The sequence below is a fragment of the Lepisosteus platostomus genome, chromosome 13 (genome assembly GCF_059453375.1).
Source record: "Lepisosteus platostomus isolate fLepPlt1 chromosome 13, fLepPlt1.hap1, whole genome shotgun sequence".
Classification (NCBI taxonomy): domain Eukaryota; kingdom Metazoa; phylum Chordata; class Actinopteri; order Semionotiformes; family Lepisosteidae; genus Lepisosteus; species Lepisosteus platostomus.
In genome coordinates this window covers 18889473-18914197 of record NC_142623.1, presented here as the reverse complement: position 1 = coordinate 18914197, position 24725 = coordinate 18889473, and the positions used below count along the sequence as shown (strand labels likewise).

Genomic DNA, 24725 nt, shown 5'->3' with positions numbered 1-24725 from the left:
GCTCCACGGTTTTCAGCAAGAGAAAGAAAAATTAGTGTTTTAGCAGTGTAATGGCCAATGAGATAATATGTGCATTAGCATTAATCTGGACAATGACAGCAGATTATTTAAACTCAGTAATAGAATGTTTGTGTCGTTTCATTTTTCATTTGAAGGTTTCACCACGTATAGCATTTGCACATTAATCTGAAAATGAAACAACAAAAATCTTTTTTAAAAAACAAAACTTTTGTCACTACTTCTCAGTATGTTTAAATAGTAAGAAAATAAAAATAGTGCAACAAATTTGATATGTTTTGAAGACATGTTGCCATCTGAAGAGTTCAAAGTACAATTCATATTTAATTTTTTAGGATGTTGAGAGGTTCTTTGTGAGACAATAATTTAAAAAAAAAAACACTCAAAGTGATGTGTTGTGTCTTGTGGTGAAATTAAGTTTTTGATCACATCGGAAAGCAATCTGAAAATTCTCTAATAAATTTAAAAATGTGAGCCACAAAAGATACAAATTGTTAGCAGTATTCTTTTTAGATAAAGTCTGAATTACTTATGTAAGAAAAATGATTAGCTGACTAGATCAAAATGCAATAATTCTAAGACCCAGAGAACACTTTGATCTAACCATTGCTCACAAAGCAGCTGTAAGCTTGTTTGACAGATTATTCTTATTGTTATTTATTTTCCTCTATTTCATCCCTGTGGCATTAAAACATTTTTTTGCAAGAGTGTCCCAGCCAAGCAGAACAGCACTGATGGAAAAATTGCGCAGAGCGACAAAGTCATTCAGAGCAGTCAGGCACACAAACTCAAAACAGTCGCAGAGTGCAGTGAACCACATACACTAGCAATCATACAGAACAGTGAGTCACACATGGGGAAGGGGGGACTTGAACAGACATCCTCACACATGATCAAATAAAACTACACATTGAACCACACACATTCCAACATAACAACAGCCAAAGGAACAACAATTTAATCCATTATTAAAATACACACTAAGTAGTCCTCCCTTAGTAAATACAGTCTTCTTACATAGCAGTCATCATGGCCTGTCAAGAGGATCTGAATTTGTGCTGTTAGTGGACAGTTCAAACTTTTAATTTACATTGACTACAAAGCATAATAGAGTGGAATGGTGGTGCAGTGGTTAGCTGTGCTGCCTTACAGCGCTGTGGCCCTGGGTTCAAGTCTACACTTGGGGTGCTATCTATAAGAGCATACTGTTAGGTTAATTAGCTGCTGGGGAAATGGGCTGTAGTGTGAGTGGTTGTGTCTGTGTGTGCCCTGTGATAGACTGGCATCCTGTTCAGTGTGTATCTGGTTTTATAACTGTTGCTCACCAGGATAGGGTCCGGCTCTTCCCCACCCTTGAATTAGAAAAAAACAGTTAGAAAATAGATGGATGGACAATTCACAAGAAGGGCCCAGGATGTGGCCTCTTATAGAATGGTTGCCTAGTAACATACTGTGAAGAACTTGTACCATGAGAAAATTAAGGCAAATTGGAGATCCTATAAACTACAGTCTTGTAGCTACACTCACATCCTCTAGCAATCCTTCACCAGTAGCTGGTTTTGAAATTTGAAATCGATTGGCTCTTGTGTGAGTGTGTGCATCTTTGTATGTTTGTGTCCATCCACGCTGCGACAGGGAGCGCTACAGGAGGTCATTCTTGCGTTCTGCCATAAGACTGTACAACGCATCCACCTTGCGTCTGGGCAGAGGCAACATTGACAGTGACCTGTTTCTGGACTGAAAAGTAAACTGCTACATCTGTTCTTTTTCTTTTTCCCATTTACAAACGTTTTTGTGTAATATATGCCAGGGACCTTTGCAATACATTTATATTTATATTGTGCAATACAACTTTATGTGTACTGTTCTGTTCTGGTTTGTTCTTTGTGTGTTCTGGACTGTGAGTAACTCTTCTTAGTGCACTTCTCATTGTACTGATTGTATTGTATGTATTGTATTATTATTATTGTATCATCTGTTACACTGTTGTTATGTTGTCTGTGTTTAGCTGCTGTTTCACTGCAATTACCCTCATGGGATCAATAAAGTATCTACTGTATCTGTCTGCCCTGTGGTGTGCCCAGATGAAGCTTGCCTTGCACCCATTCTATTTCCAGCATAGTCTCTGGCTCCTTGGGGACCTTAATTGGATAAGCTGTTATTGAAAGTGATGTAAAGGTTTTGTAGTGTTTTTTTTCTTCCTGGAGGCCATGAATGTAATTTTGAGTCCCCCACTGTCATGTTTATACTTACCAGACTTCCACCACCACTGTTGAAATTTCAGTTGTGGGGTTTGTAGGAGTCTATAGGAGTTAGGAGAGACACATATTCACACATGCCATATACAGAGAGACAAACTAACATGCACTTATGAAAACCAGATGAAACTTTGAAAGACGTACACATACTAAAAAGTAAGATGTCCGTGTATGTGAGAGAACAAAACGTGACTGTAATTTCAAAATGGTGGCAAGGACAATGACACAGCCTTCATTCTACCTGAAAATACACAAGTGTTTTACACAAATAAAAACTAGCAGTGAGATATTTCACATCATGCTGTAAAATATTTTTGTATCATCCTGTAGCACTGTTTTTGTTTTCCGACACTACAAGCAAATCCTATTTGGTTCAATGTCAGTTTGAAGATATCTTTGCACGGGTTATGGTTTGAGTCCATTGATCTTTGCCCAGTGTCTTGAGTAAAGGTTAACCAAGATTTTACTTCAATAGGGTTGCTGGGCATGTGAAGTTCTAGAAACAGGTTCATGGTCCCTTCCCATTACATGTTAAGAGAACTGTGAGACTGCATTACAATCTCAGCACTTCTCAGTTACCCTGTCATTGTTTAGCAATAAATGTGTTTTTTTAATCATTCTCTCCACGTCACCACCACACCTCCTCCCTGCATGACCTACATATGCAACATATTGTAAAAACAGCATTCTTCCACCTCAGAAATGTTGCCAGACTACGTTTTCAGCTAAACTGTTGCTGAAAAGTTGGTCAACACTTTCATCTTCTCTCAAATTCATTACTATAATGCCCCACTCACAGGGCTATCTAAATCCACACTGAACAAACTACAGCATGTCCAGAATTTGGATTCCAGAATATTGCCCAGATCTTGTGCCAGTGATCACATTACTCCTATCCTGGAGTCCTTGCACTGGATTCCTATCAGGGTTTGTGTTCAAAATCATCTGGTCTCTTGCCCGTCTACATGGGTGGCAGAGCCTTCCCTTGTTATACCCCAAAGCTCTAGAATCCTATACCAAAAAAAAAATCAGAGAGTCACCTTCTCTGAACACCTTCAAATTGAGACTCAAAACTTCTTCTTTAGAAGGGCTTTTATTTAACTGGTTCTGTGTTTGCCCGTTTGCTTTTCTATTGTATTGCAAACCCTTAAGGTAATTATGTCATTCTGCTGTTTCCTCTCAATGTGTGTTTTTTTTCTTACAGAAAAATGCTTTTAGCAGCCACTTTATTTTAAATTGTGATATAAAATAAAGTTTATTATTATATACCTTTTATTGTAACTTCCGTTCTCCCATTTCTCCCAACATTTTCAAAATACAGATTTGCATTTAATCTTCACTTAAGCTAAGATAAAAAGAGCAAAAGTGTGAAAAGAAGCATGACTTGGAATACTAATGACGTTGTTCAGGAGGTTCTACAGTAGTTCTAGTGCAGAATATTTAATGCAAAATTGTAATATGATATATTGAATACACACACTCGCTTAACCTACTGTATTTGGATTTCAATTAACAATTTTGTTTTTAAAAACTGAAGAAAATCCAGAAAAAGATAAACCCCACAAGGTTCCTTTTTACTCAGATGTGATGTTGCTCTTCAGCTGACATATACTTAACAGAAAAGCATGGCAGTTTATTTGAAATATTTTACTTCTATGATTTCTGTTGGGTTTTTTTTTTCAAAAAGCCAGCCAACTAAGCAAAGTTCAAATAAGAAGATGAATAACACTGGTCTACTAATAGATGGGTTGGTTCATAGCTCAAACACAGAGTATCGACCAAACCCCTGAACAGTCCCCCCTTCTGATTCACTCAGCTACAAAGCCAGCAGACAAGCAACACTGATCAAGGCACTGGCTGCAAACAGATGCACATCACTCAGAATACCCCTGTAGCAATTCATTTTGCATGCTGCTGGCAGCCACATCTACAAAATAAGTACAGACAAGATCAGCTGCTCACCAACATACTTTAGCACTTAGTGCAATTAGGTTCGAAAGCAGCATGTACTGTATGTATAACAGTCAACGATGTGGCAAGCTATTGGAGATGAACCACTTTACCCTATCTTAAATGTTTCTAGCCTATGAACCTTTACAAAAAGTTCATGAACTTCAAGACCAGTGATCAAACTCCCAATGAGACAGTTTAGAGTCACCAAACCATGTGTAACACAAAAAGACCATGCAAGCTCCACACAGACAGATGTTGAAAGACAAAACCAAGCAGAGGACATTGGAATCATTAGACTGTATTTGCAAGATCTTCACCCATCATCATTCCCCTTGTGATCCAGTTTTTCAAATTCTGTTGCTCTCATCCTCCACAGTTCTGCTGTTGTTCCTGTTACTGTTACCTGTCCAGGAAAAATCTATCCCTTCATTTTCTTACCACTTCTTCCAATTCAGGTCTGCAGGAGAGCTGGAGCCTATTGGAAAGCAAAGGGGCAGAAGGTGAGATACATGCATGGGACACCATTCCATAGCAGGGCACACACAGAAACAGACACACTCACACCAGGGCCAATTCCCCAAAAGCCAATGAACCTACCAGTATTTCTTTGGTCTGTGGGAGGAAGCCGGAACACACCTGGAGGGAAACCCATGTGAACATGGGGAGAACATATAAACTCCACTCAGATAACATCCAGGAATTGAACCCAGGACCCCTGTGCTGCAAGGCAGCAATATTAACTGCTATGCAAATAAAATATACAGTATATTCCAGTAAAAGATGTGAAGTGTGGATAACATACTTCAAGCATGAAGTACATGAGTGCAATATGAAATGTAATCAAATTCTAGACCTTACTTCCTATTCCCCAAGCACACTGCTTGTACTCATCAATGTGGGGGCATATTATAAGTAAAATATAGAGGATTTTAATTTACCCATTATGAAAATATGAATGGTGGTCTGAGTAGGACAGGACTGTTAAGACAAGACTCGGTTATAAGTACACTCTTGTACTTTACCACACACAGAGAAGAACATGCAAAGAGGCAAAAAACAGCAGGGAAATTCAATTGTTTCAAATGACTTGTTTAAGTCTAAGGGGAAGTAAAAGTAACAAATGGTCCAATGATTCAAGTAATTAGTTCACTTTAAAGTAAGCGAAAGCTCAGAATTAACTCAGAAACTCTTATATCCCTCTGAGTGCACCACTGAACTAAATCGATCAAGTAACAGAACTGCAGTACACTAAAAACTTTCGCCCTTTGCCAAACAGAAAGAGGGGTCAAGTCTCCAATCTTGCATGCTTCTTCAATGTTAATATTTGTACTGCTCCACTTGGAAAGTATCTTCATCCAGGACAGTATGAATGGATATTCACTTTTCTGCAGAAAGACAAAATGGTTAATACATTTAACAAGGTAAAACCCATTTAAAACTCAGTTTTTGCAATTAAAAAGTTAATGAGATTTTAAAGATGTTTTTCTAGTCACAGAGAGGTTCTTGGTAACTCTAATGAGTCTTTCTCCTGTGCAGTGAAACCTGGTGTTTCTACCCAACCATCTCTAACTTTCTGGTTTGTAATCAAAATTTTACTTTTCCTCAAGCACCCTCAGTTTTCTGCAGCCCTGACTTTACTGTAGATTTGACCAGCAGATACTGTTATGATACTACAGTACATATTTATCATAATACCCCCACAACCGCTGTGCTAATAACGGTTATGAGATTTTTATGAAGTAACCTACAATATACTATCGGTGTGCTGTGATGGCCGAGTGGTTAAGGCATTGGACTTGAAATCCAATGGGTCTCCTTGTGCAGGTTTTAACCCTGCTTGCAGCAAAAACATTGGGCAGAATGGTGGCACTGTGGCTGGAAGCTTGTGGGTTCAAATCCCATGGCTGGCTGGTTCTCTGAACCCTACTCTGTTGGGCCCCTGAGCAAGGCCCTTAACCCCAGCTGCTCTAGGAGTGCCATAAATGGCTGACCCTGTACTCTGCCCCCAAGCTTCTCTCTCCGTGTCTGTGTGCTTCATGGAGAGCAAAGCTGGGGTATGTGAAAAGACAAATTTCTAATGCAAGAAATTATATATGGCTAATAAAGTAATCTCTCTTAACCTTGGTTAATAGTTATTTGAATGGCATCTAGTGATTTTTTTCGGATCTGGAGCTCTTGTAGTTCTGTCATTTGCTACTGCTCATTTGTAAAGGACCGTGGGTTTCATATGGGACTGCTGAGCTGGAATTAAAGGCTGTGAATTCGGCTAGCAATTGGGTTTAGAGACTGATGTTGTGCTTCTTCTTTATATTTATGATGCTTAGGACTGTAAAGTTACACTGGGTTTTTATACTGGCTGTTAGGGCTCTGTCTAACTTATACCTTAGGAACTCTGCCTGGGATGTACCGTTATGTAACTTGAATCTTCAGAGATTCAGTACCACCAGGGAGAAAAGACCTCCAACTTTCAGTAGTGTCAATGATCATGTTTACTCTGTTTTCCAGAATGTTTACTATAAGAGTGAAATCTATTGCACTGCAAACTGTTCTAACTATTAGTTATCCATTAGTCTTGGACATAGGAAACTACAATGGGCCTTGATAGAAGTACCTTACATTAAAAGTAGCAGATGATGTGTTGAAGGTATGACATGGATAAGATTTGCCCATCAATGAGGTCATTATAATTCATAAGCAAGAGAGGCTGAATGGCTTCAATTTATATGTGATTTTTATAGTTTTGCTCTATCCCAAACCATTTTATTGGAAAAATATTTTTTATGATCTTAGATGCAAAAAGCAGATGGAATAAACTAATGCTTTTGAACTTTAATACGATTATAGTTTATGCTTAGATATTAAAAACGGAACTACAGTACGTAGTGAAAATGTATGGAACTTACAGAAGCACATTCCTGCCATCAAGATAAAAAAAATTATCGCGAAAAATTCGGAGAAAATTTTCTTCCTAGGAGCAGCTTCCGTAGGAACTGTAAGATTGAAAAATTAAAGAATTTGAACTAAATTATAGATAGAAGAAAAGATAACAGGGTGTGGCCAGCTGACAGGAAAACAAAGAGGCAATGCCGACTTTAGCCACTAGAGGACAGGAAACGCTCAGTGACCAGTGTCTAAGTGTAGCAAAAGGAACAGAGTTAAGAGCTTGCATGCTATGACGAAAGGAAGGGAAACCACACCTCAGAAGCATCCAATTCAGAGTTGCAGGAGAGTCGGGGTCTACACCAGCAAGCAATGGGCATACAGTATAGCAGGATACACCCCTGTCATACCAGGACCTACACACAGACACAGACAAGCACACACTCACACCAGAGCCAGTTTTCCCAGAAGCCAATGAACGTACTTTGTCTTTGGCATGTCTTTGGACTGAGGGAGGAAACCCACACAAAGATATCTAGAACACACAAATTTCACACAGAAAGTACCCCAGGTACTGGACTGAATCTAGAGCACCAGCGCTCAGAGGCAGCAATGCTAACCACTGTCCTGTCATGCTGCCCTAACTGAACCCTTAACAGTCCTAATAATAACTTTATCTATTGCATTTCTTAAGTAATTTCAATTCTCCAGCCTTTCAGTAAAAAACATTGTGCAGTAAAGCACCCCTCTTTCATCTTCAAGGCTAATGTTCAAAAGGCATCAAGGGCGAGGTTTTTCCATACTTGTAATAAGGGTTGCTTGTAATCGTTATTGACTGATGCAGAAAGATTGACTTTTGCTTTCATCTCCTTTACGCTAAGCTACTGAAATGCATTGTACTTTGGCAGTATTGTCAAAATGCTTTTGTTTGTATTTTATTTAAAATCAAAACTCATGACACCCTCTTCGCCCATTTCAGCCTCATTTCAGTTTGTTCCCAATGTGCCCTGACCTTTATATTTTATCACTCATAGGTGAAGCAAACAACACCATGGGTTCACCATTCACTGCAGGGTTTCCTAGACTGTAGATACTTGTGCAACAGGTCTTGTGTAAGATGTGGCATTGCACTTCCGGGATTCTCAAAACTTCAGTTTCCTTTCAGGAACTGGCACTTTGAGTTTGTTTAGGTGTGACTCAGAGAGTATCCAATCTGGGATCTGACTTAATACTCAACCAGTTATTTATTGGTGATGGTCTGTGAGTTGCCTCCAATTCCAGACTACATTTTTAAAATGACAGAATAATCAAAATTAATGTTTCCAGAATCTGAAAATCCCTGTCTAACCCATTAAAGCTTAGATCATTACAAATCCACTTACAGTATGAACGTATTATGCAAAACAAATTAGCAAGTTCTTCTTAAATCAGTTGTAGCTGACTGGATTTTTCTGCATTTGTCTAACTTGTAGAAAGAGACATTTGGTATTTGGATGACTCTTGTTAGTATAGCTACAATGGTTGGATTTTTTTTACAAGTCTGTGCCCATACTGCTTGCTTTCTAAAATCCAAGAACCTGTTAAGAAGCAGAAAGACTATTAAATTCTTTCAAATGTAACAAGTATATCGCACAGAGGAGACAGGATTGTAATTGTTTCCTTTCTTCAATGAAAGACAATGCAGAAATTGATTTTTAATTGCATATGAAAAAAAAAACATTTGATAATAAAACCAGCGGCAGAATGCTGTAACTCGGTGCTTTTCTCTTGCTGTCAGTCTGTAATTGTGGGTTGGCCTATGTTTTCAAACGCATTTAGAAAATTAATTGAGAGCAAAGAACACGGTATTGTGCTCAGAAGTACTTTGATTCACGTGAATAATTAGATGGGAGATATTGTGATTCTTAGTGATGCCCATAAAGAGTTGCTGTCTTCACTTTAATCAATTTTAATTAAACCTGCTTGTGTGAGTGTGAGTCTTCTGCATCTTCCTGCCCTTGATATTTTAAGATAGGATTCTTTTGCTTTAGAAAGATACTCCTATAGTGTGTATGATCCAAAATCTGTACTATTGTTCTATCGTACTATAGTGTGTTAAGGATGGTTAAAAAGCAGAACTTTTTATCCTTACCTGGCACATACAGTATGCCCAAGAGCATTTTGGGCATTTTGAGCAAGTCTCAGAGGAAAGCACTGGGTATGTGAAGGCAGATTGCAAAAGATTTAGGGTTGATTTTTCTGTAATATACAGTATATATATATGGCAGTGAAAAACGTAGACAAATAATGTACTTCTTTTCACCACAACATGTTTTGTATCCTTTCAATCCCCTTGGCTTTAATTTAAAATCCTTAAAGATTACAACCAATCTTAAATTAGTATTCAACATAATAACAATGTGCTTTATTATTATAATTATTTGTTGTTTGGTAACACTGTATGGCATAGTACTCATTTACAAAAAAGAATAGTATACATAAACATAAGTGCTTATTATAGTTGTGCAATATCACAAAATACTGTTTATACAACTAAACAAAACAAATAGCAAAGGAAGTTAAAATACTGAAGATTTAACACTGTTCACAAAGACACCTTCACAACAGAGGAGCAGGTACTTTTTCCTTTACATGGCCATTGGATTCCTTTTTTCACCCATCGTCTGAATTTTTGTATAACCTCCCAAGGCTGGAGTTTCAACATTCCTGTTAAAGCAGAGGCTCAACCCAGATGTCCAGGTGGCTGAGTCCATAATGGCACCTGTTTTGAGTGCAGGTTAGGCCTACTTATCTAGAATTGCCAAATCCGAATCTGAGCTATGTCATAGGACAACCACAACAAGGATTCCCCAAGGAACGGGCCAATAGATTGGCAGATTCCAGCTGGAAAATGACCAGGGCTGAGCTGGCAAGGCAACACAGGCAATGTATGCATGTATGCTTGCAGTCCTGCAGTCAGACAGGTCCATCCGGGCTTCCTTTATTGAGTCCCCTTGCTGGCGTGGTGCTCTGCAGTGCCAATAAGATTAAAATGGCCCCATGGTCTTAATGAACATGAGTTCAGGGGCTTTCCATGTCTCCTAGGGAAATTCAAGAGCTACCGCAGGGAGATATTGATTTGAGAACTGGCCAATGCAAAATGAGCAAGCTAAAAATGGGGTTTTAAAACAACCCAAAAGGGAGCAGGCGTGATCCATCAGCATTTTTCCGTCAGGATTATCAGCTCCGCATGTACCGCATTGCTTCACTGATGGGATTTCGCAGTTCTGAGACTGCAATCAGACAGCAGTGCTCAACGGCCTTTCTTTTCCAACTTTACATATTCGTCTTCTAGTCATTGCAGGTGTAATCAGGCGAGTTCAAAGGTAGCAGTGTGCACTGACACCACAGGGAACAACTGACTATATCTGTCTGTTGCTGTTACAATGTGCCCATTGAAGCCAACGGTCAGGTATACACTGGCAGTGTGAGGCTCTGTGTATTAAACACATACATTAGCTTTGTAATGCAATGGGCATTTTATTTATTTTTTTAATGACAGCATCCCAATATTGTGTACCAACTGTCCACTACCCCCAGAAAAACTTAAAGATGTCTAGAGGGGTGCTATCAAGCTCACTTATCATACGTCTCCTCAGAGAGGACATTTAAAATAATAATAATTGCTTACACTTATCTAGCACTTTTCTGGACAATCCACTCAAAGCGCTTTACAGGTAATGGGGACTCCCCTCCACCACTACCAATGTGCAGCATCCACCTGGATGATGTGACAGCAGCCACAGTGCACCAGAATGCTCACCACACACCAGCTATCAGTGGGGAGGAGAGTGATGAAGCCAGTTTGTAGATGGGGATTATTAGGAGGCCATGATGGGTAAAGGCCAGGGGGAAATTTGGCCAGGACTTCTCTTTTCGAGAAATGCCCTGGGATTTTCAATGACCACAGAGAGTGAGGAGCTCAATTTTATGTCTCATCTGAAGGACGGTTCCGTCTGACGGAAAGTCTGATATCTGACGGAAAATGACTGAAATGGCTGAAGTGGACCACTGGTTGATGAGGGCACGAGTCATGTAAACACTTGGGTGTGAAGCCACTTGGATCCTCTTTGCTGTTGTTTAGGTCAAAAGTCATTTCTAAGATGGAAGACTCAAAGCTTATTTTTAAAGTGAAGAAAGGGGTCTGTGTCCTTATGTGAGCTCCAGTCTGAAAGGTAATTTCACAGCATGGGGGCTGGGGTTATGACAGTAAAATAATGGAATTAAAACACAATATCTGATCAGTACATGGTATTTCTTGTCATATAGTTCTGGAATATGTTGTCTGGCTATACAGTTTCACCAGTGTCTGTGCTATACGATTGGTAACAGAGAAAAAAAATGAACAGACTGAGGCGTTTGCCTTATTATACATCGCAACAGGCAGTGGAATGAGATACACTTCAGAGATGGAACCAGTTTGAATCACTGTGCAAAAATAGCCATGTGAGAAGAAAACACACAACAGGAGCAGTTGAGATTTGACTTAATGCATATTGGCATGTTTTATTACACCCCTACCAGCTCTGGTAAACCAGCAAGCAAACCAAAGAGGTTTTTAACAGAAGTTCGGAAGGAGGTCAAATTCCTAATCTCACCCACTTCCGCTCTCCTACGCATAAATATCTCTCCTGCGCTCCCACTGGGTGCTTCTTTCCCACCTCCTCTCTACATGCTATCTTTACCCTTCATGTTCCCTCAGACAGGCGAGTTTCGCCAAACAGATTTGAAATACATGATGTTTCAGACTGGCAAAGCGCTTCACTTCTTTTGTCGCATAAATTAGGATCTGGCCGAGCTACTGAACTGACATTTAGAAAGTGCTGATAGGGGGAATGTCTGCAGTGGGTCAGATTCTGGAGGACTGTGGACCCAGTTGAGAGTTCTGCAGGGTAGGTCTCTTTAGGGCCCGGACCGTTCTGCAGTGCTGACACACCAGTGACAGATTTTAGCCCTGCTGCATAAATTTCTCCATCCTGTAGGGAAGGAAATGCTGAGCGTGAAACAAGTCAAGAGAGGAACCTTCCAGCCTTGGGAGGGTAAATGAAAAACTGAGCAGCCACAAGTAAAACTGGACATCATAAATAGAAACATGAAAATTAAACCATTTCCTAAATATGTACCGTGCACAGACATGTAAAGCAGCAAAAACAAGGTGAAAATACAATACAATCTGATAGACATGTGCAAAGGAATTTGGTCAGTTTGCATAGGAATAAATGTGGGGATCGCAACAGAACTGTTCCCAAAGCAAGACCTTAGCGTGGCTACAGATTGCTAGTCTGGTTGACAATTCCTAATACCTTGGTTCTTGAAATCTAGGAGATTCTTGTTACAAATCCTTGACTTACAGTCTCATTTTAGAATTTAAATCTGATCGGTTTTGGTTTCAAATGATCCAGAGATTTTTCCTGTTCTTGTTTCACATTCATACACCAAAGACACTCTGGATCAGTGCTTTGGGGAAAATCCCACCCAGGGAATCAGTGCAATCATTTCACACCCTGTTTCCAATCCACACTGGTGCAACAGATCCCCTCCTTCCCCATTTCAGCCACAAGGACTGAAGAATCGTACATGTTCTTTGGTCCCACTAGCATCACTTTTACCTTATAGACTTCAATGTCAATGTCTTCAATGTCATCTTGCTTCTAACCAATAAAATATAAATCAACATTAGTTTCCAGGTTTATTTCCATATCCAGAAATCCTTTTGCAAAGCAGCACTTTCTATTTACCCTGAAAGTTGAGTTACTACTGTACATTAATTCATCTAGCTCCAGATATGCATAATGGATGAGGTCTCCATTGAGAGATGCAAGTGATGCTCTTAAAATCCCCCCATTCAAAAGAAATTCTGGAAGGTTTGAGGGCTCTAAATACTTACAGACTTTGCACACATTCTGTAAGACTTAAAAGTCCTTGAGCCCTCCAATCAAAGGAGTCTAGCAGAATTATGATTTAGTAGACTAAATATTTTACAGAAGGAACTCTGGGTGTGAAAACAGTCAAGGAAACTGCATTTTTAATGTTCAGAGGCCTTCATTTATTTTTACAAGAAATGATTGATCTCAAAAAGTCCTTTATTTTCTTAAAACTCTCCTCTATGAAGATATTTCTCTTTTTCCTGTAATTTTATTTTCCCCTTGTTTCTTATTTGAATATTTCATCTCTTTTTCCCAGCTATGCTTGACTGATCTGTTCTTCTTAAGGAAGCACACAAGTGCTACCAGGGCAGACTATGTCACTGTTGTACCCATCACAATACTGAATGGGTTCAGAACAAAGTGCAATGTTAGATCACTTCCCCACCACCTTTCCTTCCAATTGGACTTCAGCTTGAAGTCTTTCTTTAAAGAAATGACTAGCTTGCACTGAAGAAATGACAACAGTTCTATAATACACCCTCAAAGGGAATGGAAAAAGTATAAACTAAAAACACAGGAGAGGAATAAGACAGGGGAACATGTATTATTCATACTGTTCTGCAGTCCAGCCAAACATTCACTGAGCAGTGGTCTGACCAGTTACTAATGGCCTGACAATGACACATATGGAAGTTTAAAAAGAAACTCATTTAAACACCATTACCCATGGTTAAGAGCGAGTTCAAAAACCAGCATTCCAATATGCAACACATTACATTTTAGCCACCATATTGAATTATGGCTCTTACCTGTAAGGTATTTCCCATTTTCTCTTAATGTTTTAATAGTATATAATAAAATAAAGTCAAACCAAGAAGAGGACCCTTGAATATTGGGTTTTGAAGCTGAAGAATTTACTCTTTGGCTTGGAGTTGTCACCAGCTTTGCCATCAGCATCCTGAAATCTTGACAGAACAAAAGCAAAAATGTTCATTTCTCACAGATAAATGTCCAAAATGCCATTTAGTTTTTTTTAAAAAGTCACAACATTACAGTTCGGAGGAGAAAAAAAAACTGAAGCAAATGTTTAAATTTGCTTGTCGTCTTCGTTTGGCATTTTCTCAGTAGAGAAACAGCTGATGCCCAGGCTGATCAGTTCTGATGAAAGCGGAATAATTGCCCTCGACTTTGGTTATTTTGTTATTTTTTGGTATTTTCCTTTCCCCCCATCTTCTCTCTGTCCAACGTCATCTCTGGTGCAGACAATTAGAGCCACAACTTTCCTTTTCCGCAAGTTATCTTAATTACATAACTTACATAACCTCTATGGTAACCCAGAAAACCACAGATAAGTGGCAATGAGCAGATAAGGTGTTCTTTTGTTGATATTTCTTTAATATCTGTAATCTTCTTTGGCAAGAGTGGATTTGTTGAGCCCACTGAAAAAACTTTGCACACATTTTATAAAATTTAGTTTCAAAAGTAGAGGGGCTATTTCTCATTACTGGGTTCCAGAATTTCTCATCTTACATCTGTATCAGTTAATCGCTTGGCGCAATACTGTATATTCTATACTTTTTTAGATATGTTTTCACAGTTCCTGGAAGCTCCAACACTATCCTTAAATTTAAATCTTTTAAAAACTGCTTACAAATGTTCTCTGATTTAGGTTATTTTATTTTATCAACAAAGGATTACGTTTTGGGAGTAAATTCTGTTTTTATAATTGTGAAAGATTACTGGCTCTGCTTATGTCATGATTTGTAAATTGTATGCCAGCAGTGGGAATTCAGACTGCATTTGACCAAAACCTCAGATTTCTTCAACTGATGCTCTGTATATTTCTGGTTATGGCCACTAGGGGGTCACCCTTTCAGAGACAAATGTTGATCTGCTTGCCCAGTTCCCTCTCCAGGTCAGATATCAGTGTGTCAAAGTCCTTCAGACTGAGCCTGGTGGTGAAGGGGGCATCCAGGTCAATGTCTTGGGGGTCAAGGGTGAAGTCACTCACATACAGAGGCCTCTGAGGGTCCCAGTCCCTCTTTCCTAGTTCACCTCTTCCTTCCTCTTCATCGCTGTCAGTCCCTGCTACTTCATCATAATCTGCCTCAGGCATAGAAAGGAAATCCCGTCCACACACGCTCCAGTCGCCAGCGTAGCGGTTACAGGGCGGGCTCTCCAACCGGCCACGTCCCCTCCTGGAGACCACTGAGTCTTTTGAAAGGTCCAGCCTCAACACGGGTCGCTGATGCCTCCTCAAAGAATTCTGGGATACTGGAGGTTCGGGGTCAGGAGGATCAGGGGCTCGTCCTTTAGGGACTGTTTGAGAGAATGAGAGAGAGAGTGCTCAGATGTATCAGGGATAGGCAAGCTAGGGTCTTCTGGTAGGTTGCACAGGGTATTGATCAAACCAGTGCCCTGGAAAAATAATTACTTCTTAATTTAATTGGCCCTGCTGCTGAAGATCACTTAAGGAAATAAGGATCAGATGAAAAAAAAAAAAAACTTAAAGAAACAGAATAAAGTCACTAAGGTCCGTGAACCTTAAGGTATAGCACAGGCTTTTGAATTTTGGTTTGTGCCAGGACTGTTTTTAATTAACACAAAAAATTCTAAAATGCCTGTAATAAAACAACTTGACAAAGTAGCACACGTGAAAAGTGGAAAATAATTATTTTGTAAATAAAGTAGGCAACATATGAGAAGGTGCAAAGAATATTCATTCATAAGAGGGTGTCCAGAGATGCCTTATAGACAGTTTAATGGATCCCCACTAATAAAAGCAAGACTTTGTTACGGTACTGTGCTCAAGGCACAATGAAAAAGAAAATTCATTCATCCATTTTCTGTTTGCTTCTTACAATTCAGGGTCACCTGTGGGCTGGAGCCTATCTTGGCAAGCAGTGGGTGCAATGCAGAGTTCATCAAGAATGGGACATCAGTCAGACCACAGGGCACACAGAGACACAGGCACAAACTAACACTGGGGTCCATTTTCTTGGGAGCCAATTAACCTACCAGTATGTTTTTGGACTGTGGGAAGAGTTGGACTGTGGGCATACGCAGAGGAAACTCAAGTAAACACACAAAGAACATACAAACTCCACACAGATAGCACCACAGGTCTGGAATTGAATCCAGAGCCCCAGTGCTCCGAGGCCACTGTGCCAACACAGTGCGCTTTAAAACATATACGTCTACTTAAGCAGTGCAGTCAAAATAAAACAAGGGACAAAACAGTTAGAAACATACAGTAAACAAACACTGTACTCCATGTACAATGGATAAACAATCACAGTGTGGTACAGCTTTCCTTGTTGAGCAGAAAAGAAGAATCCGAGCCCCAACAAAAGACAATGATCCAACCCACACATAACAGGACACGCGACTGGAACTGAAAATTGCAGGAAACTGCACTACAGGAAGTTTGATTCATTAGAAATAAAAATATCCTGACCGGATTGTGCCAAGTCAAGGGGGCACCTGGGTTTCTTGCATGGATTTGAAAGGAAATAAAGCAGGTGGCAGGAAAGAAAAGACCACTGTTGTAAATCACAGCACAGTTATGTTCTAAAACATAGTCCTCAGGGGGCCTTTAAACAAATAAACACACTTATTTAATCACATTATTATTATTATTATTATTATTATTATTATTATTATTATTATTATTATTCAAGATATCTAGTCAAGACATCTTATCTGAAGCAACAGCTAAGACCAATAGCCCAGAAACTGATGCTTCAGTCTACCTATGACTATCAATCTCTAAACACCAGCTCCCAATTCAGTGAGCACCCACAGAGCTAGCTGCACTGGAGCCATGGCTGAAAACCAGAACCCACTTGTGGCTTGGTGCCGGTTGGACTTTCAGGATTCCCACTAAGAGCTGCATTGTTCCTCGTAAAAATGTTAACCTTGACATGGGCACTGTGGGATCCATGCATGAGAAACAGAGGGCAGTTCTGATTGTGCACACCTTCAGAGAATAGCACTGATACAGACATAGAGCCAAGGTGATTTACAAGTGAGGATCACATGAGGCAATTTAGAACACTGGACTCATAGAAATCAAAAGCCTGTCGACAAGGGAGGACCGGACCCGCAGGACACTCACGTGGCCACAGCTGTAGCAGGTAGTGCAGGGCCTCGATGTGCCTCTTGAAATCCACGGCGCTGGCGATCTCCTCGCTGTGGGCAAAGCTGCGCCCCCCTGGCCGCCAGGGCTCCTGGGTGGGCGTGAGCAGCACGGGACCAAAGCATACTGCTAGGTTCTGGCAGGTCATGCGGTTGCACTCGCTGTAGGACGCCACCAGGCTGAGGTGATCCAGGAGCACCGTCAGGGTGGCCTGGACCAGTGAGAGAAGAAAGGGGAGGCAGACGTTTCGATTTGGCATTTTCTGGAATTCAGAGGTGCACAGTCTGGACCGTCTTGTGCAAGGCACAACCCCAGGCACAAAACAGAGCAGACACAAACACAGCAGTTAACCAAGAGCCTGGCCTTGGGCATCAAGTCAAGTGTGTATCAAGTCAAGTTGTCAAGTTGGGCGTGTTGAAGGGCCATAGAAGGCAGATAGGCCTTGTAGGTAGGTTGATCGTATGTTGTGTGTGGGATGGGGGGGAGGAGAATGGACGATTGAGCTATGTTTGGAGGAGGAGCGAGAGAGGAAGGGAGATCAATTGTGGACAGCATGGGGGGAGAGGAATTAGCCAGGAGAGGGACAACAAACGCACACAGAGAGAGTAGGGGGGAGAAAAGGGAAAGGGATGAAGAATCCAGCAGCTAGCAAGTTTTTTTTTCACTACTACATATTTATCGTCCTCCACAACATATTTATTATTATGTCGTTATTATTATGTTTGGAATGTACTGTCTACATTATGTGGTGTTCTCTGTTGTACTGTGTTGTCTGCTGTACTGTGTACATCCTGAGAGATCAGTGCGAATAAGAATTCCAATGTACTGTACATATGGAAATGAACTCCTCTACTCTCCTCTACTCAGTACCTGGATGGGAGACCTCCTGGGAAAAACTAAGGTTGCTGCTGGAAGAGGCGTTAGGGGGGCCAGCAGGGGGCGCTCACCCTGCGGCTCATGTGGGTCCTAATGCCCCAGTGTAGTGACGGGGACACTATACTGTAAACAGGCGCCGTCCTTCGGATGAGACGTAAAACCGAGGTCCTGACTCTCTGTGGTCATTAAAAATCTCAGGGTGTTTCTCGAAAAGAGTAGGGGTGTAACCCCGGCATCCTAGCCAAATTTCCCCATCGGCTGTTATCAATCATGGCCTCCTAACAATCCCCCTCTGTGAATTGGCTTCATTACTCTGCTCTCCTCCCCACTGATAGCTGATGTGTGGTGAGCGTTCTGGCGCACTATGGCTGCCGTCGCATCATCCAGGTGGATGCTGCACATTGGTGGTGGCGGAGGGGAGTCCCCATTACCTGTAAAGCGCTTTGAGTGGAGTGTCCAGAAAAAGCGCTATATAAGTGTAAGCAATTATTATTATTATTATTATTATTATTATTATTACTCAATTCTCTACTACTAGGGATGGGACCAGAGAAAGAGAGGAGGGTGGCAGAAGAAAATGGAGAGAGGGGGACACAAAAGAAAATATTGAAAAGGACGGAAAGAGAGGGACTTATTTTTCTCTTGGCTACACTTCTGACTTCTTTGCTATGTAAACAATAAAAAGGTTAAAATGAAAAAGACTTTTTTTTCATCGAAAAAATCTTTTTAAATCATTTTTCTCAAGAGCCGTTCCTTCCCACCTCTCTGGACGGGGGGCATTTGATCTTACCAGCAAGTGAGCCTGATATACAGTAGCTGCTTTTACTTGAACATAACGCTGCGTGTTTATGGAGTTCTGTTTTGCGCTACAAATACTCCAGGGTAGAATGACACAGGGCAATTACATAATCATATAAAAATGTTGATTTCCCAATGCGTTTGCCATCAATCTATTTCATGTTAACCGTTATAAGTGAAAATTAGTTTTATTTAAAAAATAATTCCAGTCAACTAAAACTGGACAAAAAACCTGAAAACAGAAGGATGAAGGATGGCTCTCCTCTGTTCAGCACCCAGAGTGCAATGCTCAATCTTACAACTGTTAGAAATGTGCATCGTGTCAATCTGTGTCTCCGTTATTAGAAAGCCATATTCCAGTCATCAAGTCAGGCAGCTCTGCTGAGCACAACCCTGTCTTTAGCAGCATACATCCACATTGTCATCTGTCATTCCCCTGGGACATACCATCCGATAAAATACATAAAACCCACAGATCCAAGAGGTTTTGGCAGTAGAGAAGAAAATATTCTCAGTATTAATTCTTCTCAAGAAGGGCTAGCTTAAGAGAAGGCATAGCATGTTCTCGTCATCAGAAAGATAAATTATTACCCGATTAAACAAACACTAAAAACAGCTCGCAGAGGAAGTGGTTTGTGGGGAAATGTAACATTCCGTTCTGTGCAAGGCTGCCAGGCAAAGGAGGGGGGGTGGAGGTCGGGGTTGGTTGGGTGAGAGGTCTGGGATGTTTGGGATGGAAAAGGAATGAGGCTTCTCAAAGCAGGCATGACAGAGCAGCTTTCTCACTCTTCCGAATCCCTCCTTCGTTCTCTCTCTCTGCCCCTCATTTCTCCAAATTCCCATTTACTCCCTCCTGGATTGGAGATGGCGTAAAAGGCAACAACGTCCCTCCAAATATCCAGGGAGCCTCTTTTCCCAGCAAGATAGAAGTTACGTTGGGCTAGGATGTCACTCCAAAGGACCTATAACACTACAGGAACATTAGGTTCTGGAAAATTCCTCAGAGGCTCAGGGAAAACCCCAGTAAAGAGGCCGAGGCACAGTGTTTTTGGTAACATTTCTCTCCATCTCTCCTTCCACTCCTTTCCCTCTTCCACATCCCTCCCTCTCCCATTCCTCCAATGGAAACTGAGTGAGCCCCTGATACCGATTCTCAATAGACAGCTCTTACCTTCTCTGCCTCGGGCAGACAGTCTAACAGGGTGACCGTGTGGGCGGAGCGCTGGGCATCTGACTCCCTCTTACTGAGCGTGCTCTTGGGGGGGCGTTTGGTCATGGCGTCCAGGACCACCTCGTACAGGGTCCTGGTGATGAGAGGGGAGGGCAGCTCACGCAGGTAGTCCTTCAGAATGCCTGTTGAAAAAAAACAGAGCTGTATGAGAGCAAACCCACTAAGACTCCCTTCCCAGCTCAGACTGCCTCACTCACAGGTGTTCACGAGCCGCAAACTCTTACGTAAAGTAACACTGTGCTAGATATTTGATGTTTCTTGACATACTATAAGTACATTACAGAAAAACATGAAAGAAAAATAACAGTAATGTGTGCACAGACCAAGATGGATAAGTACAGAGCACTGTGAATTTAGAAGTTATTTTGAAACTAAAGATGCTACTGTACGTTCCGAGCTAGAAAGTTAGCTTTTTAACAAGGAAACCTTAAGGGTCAAAGCCAGCTCCCTCAGTGTATGTTCATGCACAGAGACAGACAAAAAAAAATATGTGTTATGGAATTTTCACAAGTGAAACAGTGGCAACCACAGGTCAGGGATTAAAACATGTTCAGTGCAGTCGTGTAGGTGGAGTGACAGCGTAAGATCCTTGTATCATTTAACTCTGAATTACCAAACAGACTAGAAAGGATAAATTGCCACCTCCTCTCATTTGTAACCTTTTTCATGTTCTTATATTAAAACCTGGGTATCAGTGGTTGTGCAGTGGTTATCACTGCTGCCTTGCAGTGCTGGGGCCTTGAGTTCAATTCCAGACCTGGGTGCTACAGTATACGAGTTCTCCTTGTGTTCATGTAGGTTTCTTTCACAGTCCAACAACCCACTGATACATTAACTGGCTTCTGGGAAAACTGGCCGGGGTTTGTGTGTGTGGGCATGTCTGTGTGTATCCTACATTGATGTCCATTGCTTGCCAGGATAGGCTCTGGCTCCCCCTTGACCCTCTAATGGATAAAGCAGTGAGAAAACAGACAGAAGGATCACTACTTTAGTAAGTGCTTCTTGGCTGCCTGTTTATAATCCAATGCTCTACAGTGATGGTTGAATAGAACAGATAGGCACTCCTACAGGGCCAAATATGTAGTCATGCATTCATGCTGTATTCAAATGTACAGAGAGCAAAACCTGCTGAAAAAACAGCAAAAAACAACTTTGTCTCCAAGCCTCAAAACAAATTTGCCAAATCTCCTTAGATCATATCCCCTTACGTTTACCTAAAAAGCATAGCTAATGGCAAAGCCTTGCCAAAATAATTGGGGCAAATCAAATAAACCTTCGTAAATGCCCTCTGCCAACACAGGGTTCTAAAGAATGCCAAGAAAACTATGATGTTTCTCTCACCCTCTCCACTAGTGAATTTCAACTACTCTCATCTGGGAGACCCATCTGTGTCCCTGGGTGTAATGGTAACAGACTCCGAAAACCTTTCATTCCCTCTGCAACCTCTCTCTCAAACGATGTAAAATAACTCTCGTACTGTATGTCCTGTAACACTGTTGTACTGTATTCTTTGCTGGTGAAGTTTGTCTTTTTGTTGTATTGTTGTGCTGAACCCTGCCGTAAGACAAATATTCCCCAGAGGATAATAAAGCTTGAATAGAGTTGGTAATCTCTACACTACTGGGCAACTCCTTCCCTACAGGCAGACATTTTGTTGGACGAATCAGGCACAAGTACTCCCCACACACAAGTCTTATTCTCTCTGACCAGGCCAATGAATGGTCAAGCCGTTACCTGTGACGACGTTGATGTCAGGGTACAAGTCTTCAGAGAGAGTGACTGCAGTGCTGTCACGCTCAAAGGCATCCCTCAGCTCCTTTTTCACAGCAGCTGAGCCACAGAGACGGTAAAGTCCCACCACCTGCCGACCCAACCACACAGAAAAAAACAGGAGGATTCTTACAACTATTCCATTTAAAGTTTCAAACAGTTTTTTACCTCCGTACGTTTTAGTTCATTTCATGGGCTGTCACTGAATGTTTTTCTAAGTCCTGTACCTAGTCATGTAACACAACCTTATTTTAAACGTTAAAATAACAGATTTTCAAACTAGTGAAGTGCAAGTCTTGTTCTTACAAACACTGCAGAATCCCTGGTCCGCATGAGTCACACACACACATATCCTTCTATACCGGTTTCTGTAGTTTATCTAAAAGACTGACCTTGAGACCTCTTTTCTCAATCTCAGAGACACTCTTTTGGATAATCAGGGGCACTTTGATTGCAGAACCCTCCTTCTCCACCAGTTGGCGCAGCTCTATGCCAAAAACCCTGGGCTCCTGGTCACTGGGCTTGGCTGGGGTGTCCCATTGCTCCACAAGAGTCAGCTTCACGTACAGCAACCCCCGAGGTTCCAATTTCACTGCTAGCTGTTGGGAGCGGGACCCTGAGGACAAGAGAGAGACGGCATCACCTTTTTGAAAAATACAGCAAGTGTACCATTGCAAAAACATAATCATCTTATCTGTGGGCTTGCAGCTGAAATATCTTGTTATATCTTGAAATACTGTATCTGGTTGCTAGCCAGTGATTGATCTGACAATCTCATTCAGCAGTTTCTTGAAATGATATCAGCTTTGGCAGCACTGCTGGGCAGGTGATTCCAAACACCCACAACCCTTTGTGTAAGAAAATACCTCTTGTTTTTAGTTGTAAATGCCAGACTTTAAATTCTTAAACTTCTCAATTCATGATAACGGATTGGCTTCATTCTGAAAGTCTTGTCACTCCACATAAAACTGCAGATTTAACCAATTCTGGTGATCACATAAACAAAAAACGTATTTATGTCCAGTGTTTATGTACTTAATTGTAGCTTAGTGCTTAGTGGAAAGAGTCCTGAACTCGATGAAGACAAGGCAATCCAACTTTCCTATTCCTCATTAGCATAAACTTTTGACAAGTACTTCTCATTTAGCTTTTCACCATTGGAAGAAAAAGTAAATCTTCTTTTAGAAGAAAGTTGGGGCTGATCTTTGTTTGCAATATCGGTCGGAGCTGCCTGGTTCCTCTTTCTGTTTTAACTTACAACTCCGTTCAGTAGTGCATGTGTATGACATCTCCCAGAGGTGAGGTTATCTATCCACCTTTTTTCCATAAAGTGTTCTGGAACCATCATAGACAATCCTTAGGAAACTTGTCATTAATCTCTTGTGTACAGTATGCACTGCCTGTGGGAAGCTATAAACACCTTTTCAGCATGTGTCTTTTAGGAGTCTCCTAGAATTTACTGAATGTATTCTTCTTTCTTTTAATATTTTATATTCATTCCTTGCTCATACCTGCCCGTGTCATGTAGCACCCATTCTCTCTATTTTTTTTAACAAGATGATCTTGTGGGTTTTGAAGAACAAGGAAATTATTCAAAAAAAGTCTAAACTGACCCCCTGAAAGGCCTTATGGCCACATTCACTAAAAATAAAACATCATTAATTCTTTTCCATCTGATTTGCAAGATGTTCCCAGAGCCCTCTAGAGAGAGACTCGCTGGCATATTTTAATAAAACATGAGACTGCAACCTATTATGGCTAACCGACAACTCACCAGTTCCTTAGACAGTAAGAAAAATTCTGGTCATACAGCAACATTTTTCTTGAGCTTAATTTCCACTAGCACAGCTGCTAAGAAGGGACCATTGCATTGACACAGGTGTACTATACAGGAACTCAGCCTTAGTCTAAATAAGGCACAAGCAGCAAAATGACAGAGAAGAGAGCTAATAGTCTCCTCTTGTTTTTAACCTTTATCATCTTTTTATAGTATCCATTATCAGCAAAATGAGGGTCATGTGAACTGGGCATTCCTCCAAGAAGCACATCACAGGGCACACACTTACACATGTGTACACCTGCAAGTACACATCTAACACCATACTCATTCAAGGCCCCTCAGGACAATTCCGGATCACCCAGGTGGCATCTTGTACCTCCAGCAACCTTATTTACTGTATCTCTTGCAGTAAATGCCCAGCCACCTACATTGGAGAAACAGGAAGGAGACTCTGAGACCACTTCAGAGAACATGTTAGGGCTGTGAAGATTAAAGATCTCTCCAAGCCCATTGTTTCACATTTCACCTCTGACGCCCACGACCACTCTAATCTCTCCATCTGTGTTCTCAAAGGCGGTTTTCCAAACTCATACATCAGAAAGACTACAGAAACCAAAATTATCCTGCAGCTAGGATCACACCTTCCCCCTTCTCTTAACGACAGACTACTTTTCACACCTCTTGATTGGCCTCTCTTTCTGTCCACTGCTCCCACCTCTCGCTCCTCCTCTCTCCCAGCTTTTGTTCTCCCACTAAATTACCTTTGCTTACTGCCCTGTTTTTCTCACACCTGAAGAAGGCTCCATGGCTGAAATGTTGTGTTTTCTTACTTCTTTTTTTTTAGCATGGAATAAACCTATTATTTCTTCCTTTGCAGCATACACATGCTGACACATCTACCCACCTGAACTACTACAAGCATACATGCATGCACACGGGGATAATTTAGACATATTGTAAAATAACTGATATGCAGTAGCACATGCTGGAAAGGTGGGAGGAAACTGAATCATCCAGAGAAAATAATGCAAACTGCACACAGAAGGCACCACAGTTTTCAGGGTTCAAAGCCAAGAGCTGTGTCACCACACCCTCTTAAATTCACTTTTGATTGCTG

At 41.0% G+C, this 24725-nt stretch overlaps 1 protein-coding gene and 1 non-coding gene across 2 annotated transcripts in view; one reads left to right on the top strand and one right to left on the bottom strand.

Moving 5' to 3' along the window:
* Positions 1-5993: 5993 nt before the first annotated feature.
* On the top strand, positions 5994-6074 carry trnas-uga (transfer RNA serine (anticodon UGA)). Its single transcript has one exon. It is a non-coding gene; the product is annotated as a tRNA-Ser (tRNA).
* Positions 6075-9485: 3411 nt separating this feature from the next.
* The window catches only part of syde1 (synapse defective Rho GTPase homolog 1), a 42053-nt gene continuing 26813 nt past the window's right edge, over positions 9486-24725 (bottom strand). The window contains exons 4-8 of the mRNA XM_088603727.1: positions 22221-22444; positions 21793-21919; positions 19999-20180; positions 17133-17364; positions 9486-15334 (exon numbers count right to left, since the gene is read on the bottom strand). Of these exons, the coding sequence (XP_088459853.1) occupies positions 14889-15334; positions 17133-17364; positions 19999-20180; positions 21793-21919; positions 22221-22444 (1211 nt within the window). The 3' untranslated portion in view covers positions 9486-14888. The remainder of the gene's footprint in view (positions 15335-17132; positions 17365-19998; positions 20181-21792; positions 21920-22220; positions 22445-24725) is intronic.